The following is a 14871-nucleotide window of genomic DNA, read 5'->3' as shown; positions in this document are numbered from 1 at the left end:
TAGGTAGCCATAAAAGCATTTTGTGATTTTTATTATTGAGGCCTACCTCATAACATCTGTATTATACACCCACCTGGTCCTACTTGTTTGCTGTAGCTGACATTTGTTAGGGAAATGCATTTCCCACAGTTGTGTCACTGACCGAAATTTCACTCTTCCGTTCATAAAATGTACCCTCAAGATGGTATTAGGAAATTGCCTTCAATTACATGCGGGGCAGAAATTCACAATGAATTTTTTTGTCAGCAAATTGTGCTTTTTTCCAATGAAATAACTGTGTACTTGCTAGCTCACTCATGGCACTGTAAGAACCATTCCCTGTATGTTTCTTATGTTTTCCCTTCTTACAGTGCTGATGCTCGGCAGCTCAACTTTTCCATACTACTTTTTGCCCAAGGTGCTGATAATTCACAGGAAGGCTGAGAACAGGTAGCTGTGATAAGTGCATCCTGGAGACACGGTAGCCCACTTCACCCCTGGAAAAGCAGAGGCGCTTCCTCTCAAACGCTTTGATCAGCCTTCCTTTGAAACGGATGGAGCTCTTTGAAGGTCGCTCTCTGTTGCTAATGCAGTAGCGTTGCAGTTACTACTTTTCCCCCCTCAATTTTGTGTTATAATTCAAGATTTTCGAAACATCTGAGCAAAAATCAGCAGAACTGTCAAATTAGGAAAATAGGTATGCAGTGGTATCATGCTGAATTTTTTGCCTTACAATATCGTCATCCATTGTGTCACATTTACCAAAATTTGAGCATTTGAGTCCAACCAAATATGCATGATCAGTGAAACACACACAGCTCATCCATCCTTAGTCCTGCTTAAACTCACTTTAAAATGTCTTTCAGAAAATGCTGGGTGTCTTCTCTAATTGACTAAACACTTTTTTGAGAAATTACAAAAGATGCATAACAATTGTCTGAAGAAATTGAGCGTTAGTGTGGAATTTTGTAATTAGAACAGTGTTCTTGTATGTGGTGTCATTCATTCTTTCAATTTAACAGCGGAATTACTATATTAAAACAACTACTGTACACTTGAAGCCCTTTGAAGACTAGTTCACCAGTTCAAATTGGATATGTTTCCCGGAAAATGTGCTTTTAAACACAGAGAAACAGGTGTGATTTTAACACGCTGGGCTAAAAAAAGTGCACTCATCGTAAATAACTTTAGAATGCCTTTGTTATTGTGCAGTGGGGCTGTAGGGTATATAGTAGGATCAAAGCGATACATCATTGTTTAAAAATGCTGTGCTTCCATTAAAATGTACAGCACTCTCTATTGGCTTGAGAGAGTAAACAGTGTAAGGGGCTCTTGCTTACCGTTTCTAACAACAGAGACCAAAATTAAATGGTTTAAAAGTGCAAACTACTAAATAGTGTTGAGATTGGTGCTGATACATAACCTCTCACTTCTGCTGGCAGCAGAGTCTATTTCTTCCCTGGGTGTTATTCTGGCTTCTGTGATTATTATTGTGACCAGCATTCACTGTAGTAATTTCCTTCTCTGGCTGGCTGTCATTTCTGTGAATTTTGTTTTATATCTAGTTGAAGGCAGAAGAAAACTGTGGAACAGAGTGAATTTTGGTGAAAACGTTTTGTTACATTATGTGATGCCACGAGGGAAGATGGCAAAACCCGCAGGTTTGGGTAGAATTATACATAGTTTCACAGTACTTTACTTTCAGCACGTAAACGTCACTAAGAGCAAGCCGATCAGCGGTGGAAACCCTATGCTTTCTTTGTTGCCGTGGGCAGCTGTGGGAGGAACGCGGTTCCTCTTGGTCACTTCAGGAGTGAGGGCACTGAACCGGTTTGATCTGTTAAGAGGGTCAGGTCAGAGCCTGACATGAGCGGGGTGAGTGCGTGCAGAGGGAGACCACATGAGCCTGGCCTCACCAGCAAAAACAGGAAGAGGAGATTGTATCTGCCTCTTTAATTCTGGACCCACGGAGTATTGTTTTTCGCATTGATTTAAATTAAAAAAAAATACACTCAAAGCAGTGCTGTCTGCGAGACTCATGCTGATAGGATGGCATTACGTGAAGGAGGGCCAGTGTGTTCTGTGCAGCTGCTCACCGCTCTCAACATGAACCCCGTTGTTTAGGGTCAACAGGACAGAGTTGCGTACCACAGCACGCCCCCATAGCCGCACGTCCTTGAATGGCTGTGACTTTGAAAGTAACCCTGCAACAAAGGTTTTTTTTAATAGACCAGTTTTAGCTGATGTACCGTACACAACTTGTCACACTCACGCTTGAATGCAGTCACTCTTTGGCCTATTTCCCACTGTTTATAGTAAAAGCAAGTTTCCATAGCAGCCCTATAGAGTTTCCTCATACATGCCTTCCACAACAGTAGGCAACTGAAAACAAAAACAAGAAGATAACATCACATTCAGTTGCAATCGGCAGCACCATGCACACCACCTCCCCCTGTTGCCACATGATTTTTTTCCCATGTGTGCAAATTGTCCAGCTTGGTGCGATGTCTGTTGTTACTGCTTGGCAGTTTCTACCTTGTCAGGGCATGAATCCAATCAGTAGCCTGAGAGAAGCAGCCCAAATGAGCCGCACGTTTCTGACACGGCAGCACCGTTTGACGAAGGGGGGCTATTGTAAATCAGCTGGCTTGTGACAGGTTACTGAACAGTGAAAGGCAGGTTATTCATGCTTAATAAATGATAAATGGGTCACGTGGTGCTATGCGTGATACTGAGAATTTGATGGAGCAGCGTACCGTACCTACAGATTGTGAAAATGCAGAGGAGTAGTAACGTTGTTTGGCTGTGTTTCATTGGACAGATCTTTCACACCCGGCCTACTCTCTCTCTTTTGACTCTGTGACAGCAAAAAAATGTTTCCCTTGCATGATTTCCTGGTAAACGCCAATCAATCCCCGACTCTCTTCTTGGAAACCGCATGCTGAGGGGCCAGACTTCATTAGGTGATACTTCATGCTCCAGATGTATTCTTTCACCTATCCCTGTAAAGTATATTGAGGGGGTTAATATTAAATGTGCTGGGCATCAACTGAGAACAGACAAGGACAGAGGAGCCGGCCAGACTGAAATGAGTCTGTAACTGGATCGTTTCCCCGTCCTCCTGTTTCCCATCGCCTAGGCAACCGCATCCGCAGCTCACGGACGCTTCATAAATGTGGTATGAATGTGGTTGTGTTTCAGAGCCCCAGAGCCATATTGATATGTGTCTGTGTTCTCATTTCCTCCTGTTCTGCCCCTGTCTTTTCTGCTCTCCTGTGTCTGTGCATGACCTTAAGCTGCGGTATTTAAAATATGTGTGTATTTATTCACTTACTCCCTCATCCAGCGCGACAATTTAAGATGCTGCCCCTTTGCTTGAAGCAATTCAGGATCAGCAAATTGCTGACAGGTGCAACAGTGCCCCACTAGGGAACTGAACCTGCAACCTCCAGGCTACCTGCCCAGCTCCTTAATCACCATGCTGCAATGCCACCCCATGATCCTTACAGAGGAATGTAAAATGTGCTCAGAGCTGTAGCCAGTTGCATCTGAAATTGATCCATTGCTGGAAAAGATGTCAAAGTTTTCTTTTCTGGTGTTTGGATGACCTCCCCCCTCCGACTTGCTGCTGAAGGAAAGCTCTGTTAAAAAGCACCTCTCACCCAGCCTGTCATTCCAAGGGGATCAGTTTGCTGTTTAGTCTTCATTGCTGAGTGTAACGGGCAGGCCATCAGCACACTGGCTTCCCCTACAGCCTGCGACCAGCGACACACTCTGTGTGCTTGTCCAGCCCGCAGAGGTGCATTCAACTATCAACGTGTGATTATCGAATGGACACAGCAGCTGTTTAAACGTAATAAAAACATATGGCTGTGTGTTGCACTTAATCCTCTATTCGTACCAAACTGCAGGACAAATAATGAGTAGAATACAAAACTCTTTTAAGAAAAAAACATTTTGAATGACTCTCTTGATTAAATTGTTTTTCTTTTGGCAGCATCCTAGTACAGCAGTGGTACATATACACATTCAGTGGGATGCCACAGGTGTTGAGTAGGACGATAACTTTCATTTTCTCAGTAAAAAGAATACCCATAATGTGATGATTCCAATAGTGATTAATGAAGAAAAACTACATTTAAACTCTTCGTCTGCTCACCCTCTTCACTTCAGCTGTAACACAGTACGGAAACACCCAAGACAAAATATATGCAAGCTATTCCTAAATAAATATGTTTGCTAATTATAGTACAAGTCTGGCAATAACACGGATTTGTGCAGTGCACAGGAAGCATTAAACAGTGGACGGCTGGAGCTCCTGCGCTCAGATGCAGTCAGTTTGACTGGTGTTTATTTTCAGCTGTTGCTCACCTCAGAAGTTGGCCTGCATGCTGGTGTCTGAATAAAAGCACATGTGCTGTAAACTTAGAAAGCTGAGGAAATGCCTGGCATGGAAATGCTTAGCTTTGGCATTGTGGCCACTCTGTTTGGACCCGTGGCGGGATACAGAAATATCCCTCCTGTGAATTTATCCTGTGTGTGTTCTGTGTGTTTGTGTGTTTGTGTTAGTGTGTGTGCGTGTGTTTGATGTTGCCTGTAATTATGATTTTGTTTTTTTTTCACTGTGTCAGTCTCTCCTTTATAGAGACTATTAGAACAGACAGGCAGTCTCAGTTCAGTGGGTACCCCAGCCAACACTCACAGTGCAATGTGTGTTGCTCTCCCCCTCAGTATCTGAACTTTGAGGAAGTTCAGCGACTCTCCTCATATCCAAATTCTATCCGGAGATTCGTTCCTTTTTTCCAGCCTTTGTACTGCCAGGATCGGTCACACTGTTTTCAGTCTCTGCATTACTGAGCTTGGTGTGGAGGCTGGCTGGTTTTGCTTGGACTTGCAGCTCCTCAGTACTGCTGTAAGTCTCCATTTTTATGTTTGTGTGAGGTTTGTTGGTTTTGTATTTCTAAATGTGTTTTGCAGTAAATACATTTATGGTCAGACAGCAATATTTATATGGATCTTGTTCTTCTGGCAGCTCTGAACACTTTGCGAGAGCCTCTAGTCACTTAATCCCAGATTAGAAATGGAGTAATCATTGTTTATTTTGCTCAGGTTTCCAGGGAAACGGGTATTTAATTTTTCAACAATGAGTGTTTTGACTCTTATGTCATGCTCTTTGTTTCTGGCCCTTCATGGTTAAAATAACAGTTGTGTTTGTAAATCCTCAAAACCTCTGGAAAAGTACAAGATTTAAGTATTCACTGGAAGATTTTGGTTGCATAAATGTTGTTGTAAGGTCATTTTTCAATATAGAATTTTCATATAGAGTATTTGAAGGAAGTGTCATAAACATGCATCTGTGTGTGTGCTACAGTGTGGGAGGGGGCTCTGCTCAGTGACCCCTCCCATGGGATTTTAGTGATCAGTGATATTATTCCTGTGCTGTCCTTACTACATCTGAGAAACATCTGCTGCCTGCATCCCTGCACAGCCATCAGCAGACCAAAAAATCAAAATATGACACAGAAAAGATCTGGTTCATGTGTACGTCTTTGAGACCTCTGTACACCCTCATGAAGTGAGTCTGCCATCATTTTGCCGCCCTTCTCATCATTAGCCTTCAGCAACAGCAAGGGCTACCCCCTGGCAGGGATGCGGGTTCACTCAGGGCTCACAGTGGAGACCGCACGCAGGCGAAGGCTGCGAATGGTGCAGGGTGACAGTGGAAAAAGAGCACCCTGCCCAACTGATAAGAGACGGGCGTCCGCATCGGCTTACTGCGCTCTGTACACAGCCTTTGTAACAGGACACCACATCACAGGGCTCCTGTTGTTGCAGAGATAATTGAACGAATTACAAAGATCCTCATTAATTATGTCTCTCTCTCTCTCTCTCTCCTCTCCCCCTCTCTCTCTGTGCAGGCTGCCAATGGATATATCCTGCTATTTGACGTGGTGGGTGGTGGGGAGGACAAATACCTCTACGAGCCAGTGTATCCCAAGTGAGTGGTCAACATGTTTTTCGCCCCCTCTCTGTCTTGACCTGGAATGTTTAAGGTGAAAGTCTAAGGTCAATGTCAATGTGCACAGGCCCACACATCTACACACACACACACACACACACACACACACACACACACACACACATACATACATACATACATACATACATACGTGTTTCTGTTTGTGTGTGTATGTATATATTGTATATGTGTGTATAAATGTAACTGAGGTATATACTAAGATGCCCTGATAATCATCATGCCTGATGATGAAATATATTCATTCCTTTGCACAAGCACCTACATAAACACGCACACTTATATGCTGCATTAGAGCACATGTTGACTGAAACCAGCCATGAGCCAAAAAAAGTTAGCCGGCCTAACCGCGAGCACGACTAACATGTTGTATAACATGTTCATTCGTTGTCCTGTGTGATTATTACTGACAAATATTACATGTTTATGTGTAAGGAGAAGGAAAAATGGTTTGGAAGAATATGTGACTTCCACTTCGTGGAACTTAGAAGAACACACTATTCTAAGTCTTTAGAAACAGTAAACCTAGTATGAACGTATTTGCTAAGTAATCACCATAAACAAATTCTATGGATGACATTAGCTTGCTAGGTAGGAAGTACAAACTGCTTGAAGCACATAGCTGTGATAAAATGAGATATTCACTCTAGAAAGCAACCGCAATATCCACATCAAAACTGTTGGCTAACATGAAAACGAATAAGCCAGCAGCCTCAGCGGAAGAAGATGGGCTCTTGCCTGTGATGGTGGTACAGGCTGTCCGTTAATCATGGGGCTGGCTAAATTAGTTAACAGCATGAAGTGAATGAGCTTCCAGTGTGACGGTTTTTCCATCTTGTTTGCTCCCACAGTTAGTACTCTCAAAAACAGCTTTTGTTTAATTGCATCAGCATCCATCGTAACTAGCACTGGTAACAGTCAGCTTTGATGCTTGTTTTATTCCTCTCTAAAATGATATCTCAGAGATATGATGTGACGCAATTTAGCAGAATTTTATAGTCTGTTTTATTTCATGACTCCATGTAAATGTGAAAAACCTATAATAACACCTGATCCCACCTCAGGGTCAGGTGTCTGAGAGACACACACACGCACATACACACTCATACATACACACACGCACGCATGCAGTCACATACATCCAAGCACGCTAACATGAACAAACTCGTAAACAAACCCCCCACTGCAAAGTGGAAAGGGGTCAATGCATCTTGAGTGTATAATTGTGTGACGGTGCTTGGCCTTAGATGTCAGCATTAATTATATTTATAATTATTGTTGTCATACAGAGGAAGCAGGGGCCCTGTAATTCCCAGCGCCCCTCTTTGTGTCGTCACAGTCTCTGCGGGCTCGCTCAGCTGAAAGCTCTGCCCTCTGTAGTAACATGAAAGACTGTTAGAGGGGTTTCCCTTAGGCTCAGAGTGCACTTTCTATTGGCCGGAAACCCAAAATATGCTCTCCTCCCATAAGCTTCAGTCACAGACCACAAGAGCACAGTAACCTCAATCAGCAAGTGATGTTGTTTGTGCTCTTGTGTTATGAAATTGTGTGTTGTGGTAATGTGCATTCTGTAAACTGTTGTCAGGCCCATGATCTGGAAGGTTTTTTTGTATTTTTACAACTTGGGCAGGCACTGCCAAGCCTTCTACAAAGAGCAGTGGGTGAACAGACGCACTTTACAGCTGTTAGGAAACAGTGCTGAAAGTGTCATTTTGTGTGTTTGAAACACGGTCCTGTTACCTCTTCTCAATGTTTGCCCCATTTCCTTACTCTTGGAGAGTGTGCCAAAGAGTGAAAACACCATGGCATTGCAAAGATTCAGTGACCATGCCACCTGTGACCGATGTTTGTCACTCTATTGGCCATGTTCTGTGAGTCTCTTACCTCACTTAACACTGATTTTGTCTGTTCATGTGTCAGAGTCTGTGTCAACACAAGGCACCGCACAAAGCCAAAATTAGTTTCAAATTGGCCACTTTCACTTTCATATGAGGCTTGTGTGTCACGTGTTAAGTCTGTAGTTGGATGGCAAAGTCCATATAATAGGTCATCATTTTCCAGGATTAGATGGCTGTGGAGTGTGGGTCCCCCGCATGTTCATGAAAATCTGAAGAGTGTGAGAGATAAAATATTTGCAGTGCTGATGTCAGCTCAGTAAGGGCAGAGCAGGAGACCAGGCTTAGCAGGAATGAGTGCTTGTGTAGACAAGGAGATACCCAAGCCTTAGGCTTATTACAGGGACTACCTTCCTCTGAGCTCTGAACTGCCACAGGGTGTTTACATAGGCATTCAACGTCGCCCGCCAAGATGAGCCGGGGAGAATGAGGAATCTCCCGAAGTTTAAAAACACTCCTTGAGCGTTCATGCTGACGGCAGTAAGCATTCTGAGTGCTTGCATCTGCTGCTGATAAGACAGAACTCTATCAGCTGGCAGCATAGCAATAACATATAAAGTAATATCTTATCCCACTTGTAGCATGGGTGATATGGGCAGGGGAAACTTGGGGTCATCTTGGCTGGCTTGCATTTTTTGGTGCAGACGCTGATGTAACCACCCCCCCGCCCCACCCTCTTCGGCCAGGTCAAGCCTGTACATGGACCCGACTGAGCATTTTGCTCACGAGTGTCTCCCTCCCCCCGACAGTCCCACTGCTTTCCCCTTGCAAAGATGAAAGCCCTGTCTAAGTCCTGCCCAGGCTCCGAGTTGTCAGAGATAAACAGCACAGCTTGCATTGTGTTTTAATGGAGGAACCTTTGCACAGGATTGGTTTCCTAACGATTTGTCCTCTGTTTCAGTCAAAACTGATAATGATTAATGCTCACTGTTACCATACTGGGGCAGCAAACCTTTTCTTTAAAAGAGCAATCGATGCGAAGGAATACTCCTTCACCGTACATCCCTGCACTTTGTTTTGCTTAGAAAAGTTAACATTGATCGGGTTATTTTGCATCTTGTGTGAATAGTGCTTCACACAGTTTTTAATGCTTCTTGTTTTTAGGATCCCTGCGGAAATGAGAGCAAAGCATTTCCTGTTTGAGATCTCTCTCTTTTCCTCCAAGTCAGTTCTGTGGTCAGCCGTTCAAAGTTTATTTTTGACAGGTGCTAACTGTTTTACTGATGCAGAGTCATGTATATTCAATCTCAGAACTGTTCTTCAACAGCAGTTTGGAATGGTGATGAAACCATTCATGTACAGGATGGCTTAAGCTGTCCTCATGTGTGATATATAGTCATTTGGTTTTGGTGTGTATCCAATGAGCAGCATCCATTTTGTCTGCGTTTAGAAAAAGAGCAGGGTAACACTGCTGAAGTGTGTGGTCTCGGGAAAGACCCTTACTGTTGGGGCACAGCCTACACTTTGTGGTCGACATTCAGGTCTTACTGAGCCGTCTGGACTTTGCAACGAGGTCTGAATGTGACATTTGAAGGGACATTCTCTGTGCTGGAAGAGAATAAAATGGTGACAAAAGTGTCTGAAGTTGTCTGCAGCATCCTCTCATGGCCTGGCAACAGATGGCTTTTAAGCTGGAGATGCGCACACCTGACAGTCGGTCAAAGACGGACTGTCGCCTGCAGTCACCGTGGTGTGTCCCACACGTGTGTAGTTTCCTGCTGTCGATGGCCATCGTTCCCGATTCACCGTGTGGAGTTGGAGTCAGCCGTCACAGATTGCCGGAAGACCCTGACCAGCTGTACCATTGGACCCTGGCTGACTGTATCATTAGAGCACCGCGACAGTCGGTAACGGCAAAGTATATCCGCAACAAGACGAAACACAGTGGAAGACTGTGTCACCTGGTGTTTCTACCTGCTGTTTAAGTGCCGACGGTCTGCGTCTGGAGTGTGTGTTTGTTTTTGCCCTTAAACCTACAGTGGTGACCTCAGTTAGCGGTGCAAAAACTTTGAGTCAATAGTCAAGACTTTGAAAAGAAATCAGTGGCTCTGCTTTGAGCAGTGGCTCCTACCTTCTTTTGAGAAATATCCTGCGCTTCAGCCTATGCACAGTACAGTCTGTATAAATCTCTTTGTGAGAGGGCGAACACGCATGTCAGTCTGTTAAGGCTTCTGACGTGATAAACACAGTGCTGCACACTGCTATCTCAGCAGCATTGTTAAATGTTGCATAATGGTCTCGCTTTTTAAAATGGAAATATTATTCCATTATTATATAATGCTATTGCAGAATGAATAGAGTAATTAAAGATCAAAGATAAAATCTTGCTGACAGTGATTTGTGTTAAATAAGCTTAATTGATGATCTTTTCTTTTCCTCGGGGGGTGTTAGATCTGCTTGGTTGGCCACATCCCCCATACATGTGGGTCATTCTTGGCTATAGGGGGATAGATACGTCGCTGGGCAAGTCTAGACCATCAAGAGTGCTAATTATCCCTGCTCCTGTTGAGCACCCCCCTCCGCACAAAGTAGTACAGCTTCACAGTGTGATGCCACTGAATATCTTCAGACTGAATTCAGGAAAATAAACACTGGCTTGCTGGCAGGCCATCTGCCTTGTTTTCTTCCTTTCACATTGTTGCACAAAACTGTGTGGCCAACATCAAATGAGTACTTATTGTACTCTGAGGTTTAAACAAGGCCCAGCTGCTCGGTCTGGTTTTGGGACTCAGGGAGACCCCACAGCTGGGGTCGCGCCCCTCTCCCAGAGCAGAGCCACGGAGACTCCTCCCCGCCGTCGCCCTTCGGGGGGCAGAGGAGGATGGCCCGCGAGTGTGAAACCCCCTTGTCCCGACAGCACACAGCGCGTTCTGTTCCCCTAGCGTGGAAAAGCCGAGCGCAAACAGAATGAGCTTTGTGACGGAAGGTCAGGGCCGTGCTGCTGGGGGCTGGGAACTCTGACTCTGGTGGGGTGGAACCGAGTGGGCTTTAATTCTTTCGTCTTCCTCCCGTAAGCCGTGGAGAAAAGAGCCATCAGATGCCAGTCCCGAACAATTCCCGCTGTGTGTGTCACGGCGGAGGCCGGGGATGCGTGCGAGAGTGTGAAAGGGACACACACGGGGCGGCGCGGGACGGCTCTGATGGGTTTGCGTGTGCAATAAGCCGTGAGGGCCTCCTAAAGTCCAGATCCCCCTCCCCCAGTGCAGACCCCTGTCTGAATTCCAGCTCTTTGCTGGAATCTGCTCTGATGGGGTTATTCCAGACTGCGTTGCCACCTGGATCTGTGAGTCCTGCTCCCATTGTACTCAGCCCTGGGGAAATCTTCCTGCATTTTACTGCCAGAATGATGCTAATTCTGTTTGTACAGCTGGATGGCTCATCTGATCTCTCTGTCTGAGCTGGTCAAAAGGTATCTCATACATTTCAGGTAGTACTGAAAACAGGCCTGTAAGAAGTAATTGAGGCCCTGTTTATTGGATTCAGTTTTGTAATTACTGGGAGTTGGTTGCAAAAGTGAAATAATCTGCAGTAAAACTGCAATGGTGCAAACTCTGGCTGGATACAAAGGCTGTTCTGGCTTCTCTAATGTGTGTGCCGGTGTCTCTGTGTCTCTGTCTATGCGTGTGTCTGTGTCTGGATGTCTGTATATGTGTATGTGCGTGTGTGTCTGTGCACGTCTGTTTTTGTTTGTGTTTGTGTGTGTGTCTGTCTGTCTGTGTCTGTGTGCGTGTATGGATGTTTGTATGTGCACATGCATATGTGTGTGTCTGCCTGTGTCTGCCTGTGTCTGCCTGTGTCTGCCTGTGTCTGCCTGTGTCTGCCTGTGTGCTTGTCACAGAGGGAGCCCTCGTGTGAAGGTCACCCCAGGGTATAAGGAGGAGCAGTGTGCCCCCGCCCTCAGCTTGGAGATGAAGAGGCCCGTGGATCTGGAGGCTCCCATCACCAGGTACTGTGAACCCCAACCCCACACACACATCAAAACGTCCTGAACAAACTGCCGTCTGACACCACATTCCACAGCTATCTGACCTCTGGCTTCCCTGCCCTACATCACAGCAATAGTGAAGTAAGCAGTTTCTTGCTCACTCACTCATTTCACTGCTTAGGTCACACAGGTTAAGAACCCAGAGGCCGCCCTGATGTACTGAATTATTGCAGAAGCACTTTGAATGCTGCAGTGATGCTCCATAAGCTTTGTGTTTTAAACACCACACGCCTGGCTCAGTGCCACCTCACGCCACATCACCGGTGGAGTTTGAAAATAAATATTGATTTGTAGGTCGAACAGACTGGCTCGTCACATTTCTCGGATTCTTCATTTTATTTTGTTCTGCAATGGATTTAATGGGGTGCTTTTGTGGAGGAATTTCCTGTTTATGACCACAGTTGGTGGCGTCTCCAAAATGCTATGTATGAAAAACACCTCTTCTGCAGTGTATTGGTTAGTTCTATTTGCAGTGTAGCTTTTTTAATCCCCGCCCACTTTCCAAAGCCTTCAGTAAACCTCAGATCAGTCCCTCCTCACCCATTGTGTCAGAGGTGGCAGGGGAAAGTTGGACCCTTGAGTGCTGGTTAACCCATGTGCTAAACCGCTGACAGATTTCCCAGGGATCTCAGCTATGCAGGACCCTCAAATCCCCATGCCACTGTGCATCTTGTGCACTCTCCTGCTAGAACCACAAGAAAATAGACATGTTATTGCCAGAAGAATTTCTGTAGTCCACATTGCGATCTGATTTTCTCATTTTTTCCACCAACACTTGGATGCTTGTCGTCCATTTTTCTAGCTATTTGAGCAACAGAAGTGAGAGAGGGCTCTGAAGAGACCTACTCTCGTGAGACTGTTTGCAAGCAGCATGGGGAGTACACAGCACTGCTTACATGTTGATCTAGGCATGCATTTGTGATCTCAGCACTAAGTTTGACAGTAACGCCTGTTCAAATGTGGATAGTGGCGTCCTGTTTGTGCAACTTTCTGTGCCACTGCATTAGGTGCACTTTATAAGTACAGTAAGTACAGTAAGTCAATCTGGATGCAAGCTTCTGCTGCAAGATGATAATGTAAGGTAATGTAATGACTGCAGTTGGGGGGTAGGGGAAGAACGGTCCTGCCTCAGTCCGGTGATGTGAGCACATGTGTCTCCATACTCCTGCAGGTAGCTTATCTGCTGTAATGAAACTTGAAAGAATGGAGGAAATGGAACAAGAAATAGAACAAAAGTAGGGAAAGGAAGCAGTGCATACAACTCTGCTCCTCACACATCTGCACACAATAGGCCTGCCTCTGGACCTAGATCTGAGCTTAACAGCCAGTAACATTTAGTTGATTCTTAGCATATTGACACTTGATAATAAGATATGAATTCTTAATCATTCTGCTTAATGCATTTTCTCATCAACCCGAACCATAAAATCATATGTAGACGTCTAACTGGCAATCCAGTATTTTGCAAGACAAAATGCAGAACTTGGGCTAAAGTAACACAGCCATTAGCTACCAAACAGTGGTGTATTAAGCAGCCAGTGCTCTGTTTCAGTGGCTAGGTTGTCTTCAGTGAAGCACCACAGTGCAGGCTTCCACAGACACTGGGATTTTAATTTGGGGCACACATAGCACTGGTGATAAAGCAGCAGCATGATGTCTCCATTGTGTGCACAGCAGAAAATAAAAAAACGCAGTAGAAGATGCATGGGCAGGAACTACTTGATCGATCCAGGTTTACAGTTTTTGCTGTGTTAACGCATTAGTTTCAGCACCTGGCCTATCACAAGAAAATAATAGCAAACACTCACTTCGCTGTGTGTATGTGTGATTTGCTGCCTTGCTTACTTTTATTTTCTAATGTATAGCTTCTCTCTGGATTTTTGGGCTTGGGAATGACTTTGCTTCACTCATAGCAAAGCAGGCAGCAGTGTCATGTTGTTAGAAACATTCAGGGTATATTTGTCACTCAGCACACTACTCCCTTTTCACTGATGAGAGAGCCATGTGCCAGGCCCCATTGGCACTCCGGGCTAATGGTGAAGGATGCTGTAGGCCATAATCTTTAATGAATTGCTTGGTTTCTCTCTCTCTCTCCGACTGGCAGCCTGCAGTCCATGCAGGAGGACCTGGTGGTTTCCACGGCTGACGGTTTCCTGCACATCCTGCACTGGAACGGCGTCTCCAACGGGCGCAAGGCCATCAACCTCTGCACCGTGCCCTTCTCCCTGGACCTGCAGTCGTCCCGAGGTGAGAGCGCCGGCTGCTGTCCCGAGCCATCCTCCGACCCCAGAGTCGCCCCTCCACCCCCGGCGCCACAGAGCACGCACACCACCCCTGCACCTGTTTGCCACCCTTCCAATTTGGGCAGCAGAGGGGAGCCGTGGCTCCCTCCACCTCCCAGGATGCTCCCGCTGTGCGCCTGAGTGAGGCATTTCTCATGGATGTGAACACGACTTCTGATATAAATGATAGCCAGTTACAGCAGTAATGAGGCTTGACCTTAATCATGTTTTCCACAGTGAAATGACAGGCTAGTGATTCTTAAGCCTGTATTATTATTTACACCTTTATCATTATTTTTGAGAAGGTCTACCAACCTCATGCATTCTCTCGAGCTGAACAAGTCATTATGGTATTGAAATTTCCCTTGGGGTTTGGATTTTTTGGAATACAATGTAGTATCTGTTCCAAGGTGCTTTCGGGCCATGAAACTTCTGAATTATTTATTTTTCTTCAAAGCGTAATAATGAAAGTTAAAAAAAAATGATACATAATAGTACCACTAATGAATAACAAGTCATTAGTGTTTCATATTTATAGGTATGTGAGGTTGTAGGCCTTTAACGCATGCAGATTGTTCACTAATGAGACACAGAATGGTATGTGAATTATTTTGGGTTATATAAATACTTGGTCAGTTATGTTTGTGAAAGCATATCAAAAGGTAATATCCTAAGATAACAATTGATGCTTTC

The 14871-nt window shown here is 44.9% G+C and overlaps 1 protein-coding gene across 1 annotated transcript in view; it reads left to right on the top strand.

Moving 5' to 3' along the window:
- The window catches only part of ric1 (RIC1 homolog, RAB6A GEF complex partner 1), a 67975-nt gene that overhangs the window by 33492 nt on the left and 19612 nt on the right, over window positions 1-14871 (top strand). The window contains exons 3-5 of the mRNA XM_036529511.1: window positions 5898-5977; window positions 11750-11857; window positions 14001-14143. Of these exons, the coding sequence (XP_036385404.1) occupies window positions 5898-5977; window positions 11750-11857; window positions 14001-14143 (331 nt within the window). The remainder of the gene's footprint in view (window positions 1-5897; window positions 5978-11749; window positions 11858-14000; window positions 14144-14871) is intronic.

Source organism: Megalops cyprinoides, chromosome 5 (assembly GCF_013368585.1).
Source record: "Megalops cyprinoides isolate fMegCyp1 chromosome 5, fMegCyp1.pri, whole genome shotgun sequence".
Lineage (NCBI taxonomy): Eukaryota > Metazoa > Chordata > Actinopteri > Elopiformes > Megalopidae > Megalops > Megalops cyprinoides.
This window is presented reverse-complemented; position numbering and strand designations above follow the sequence as displayed.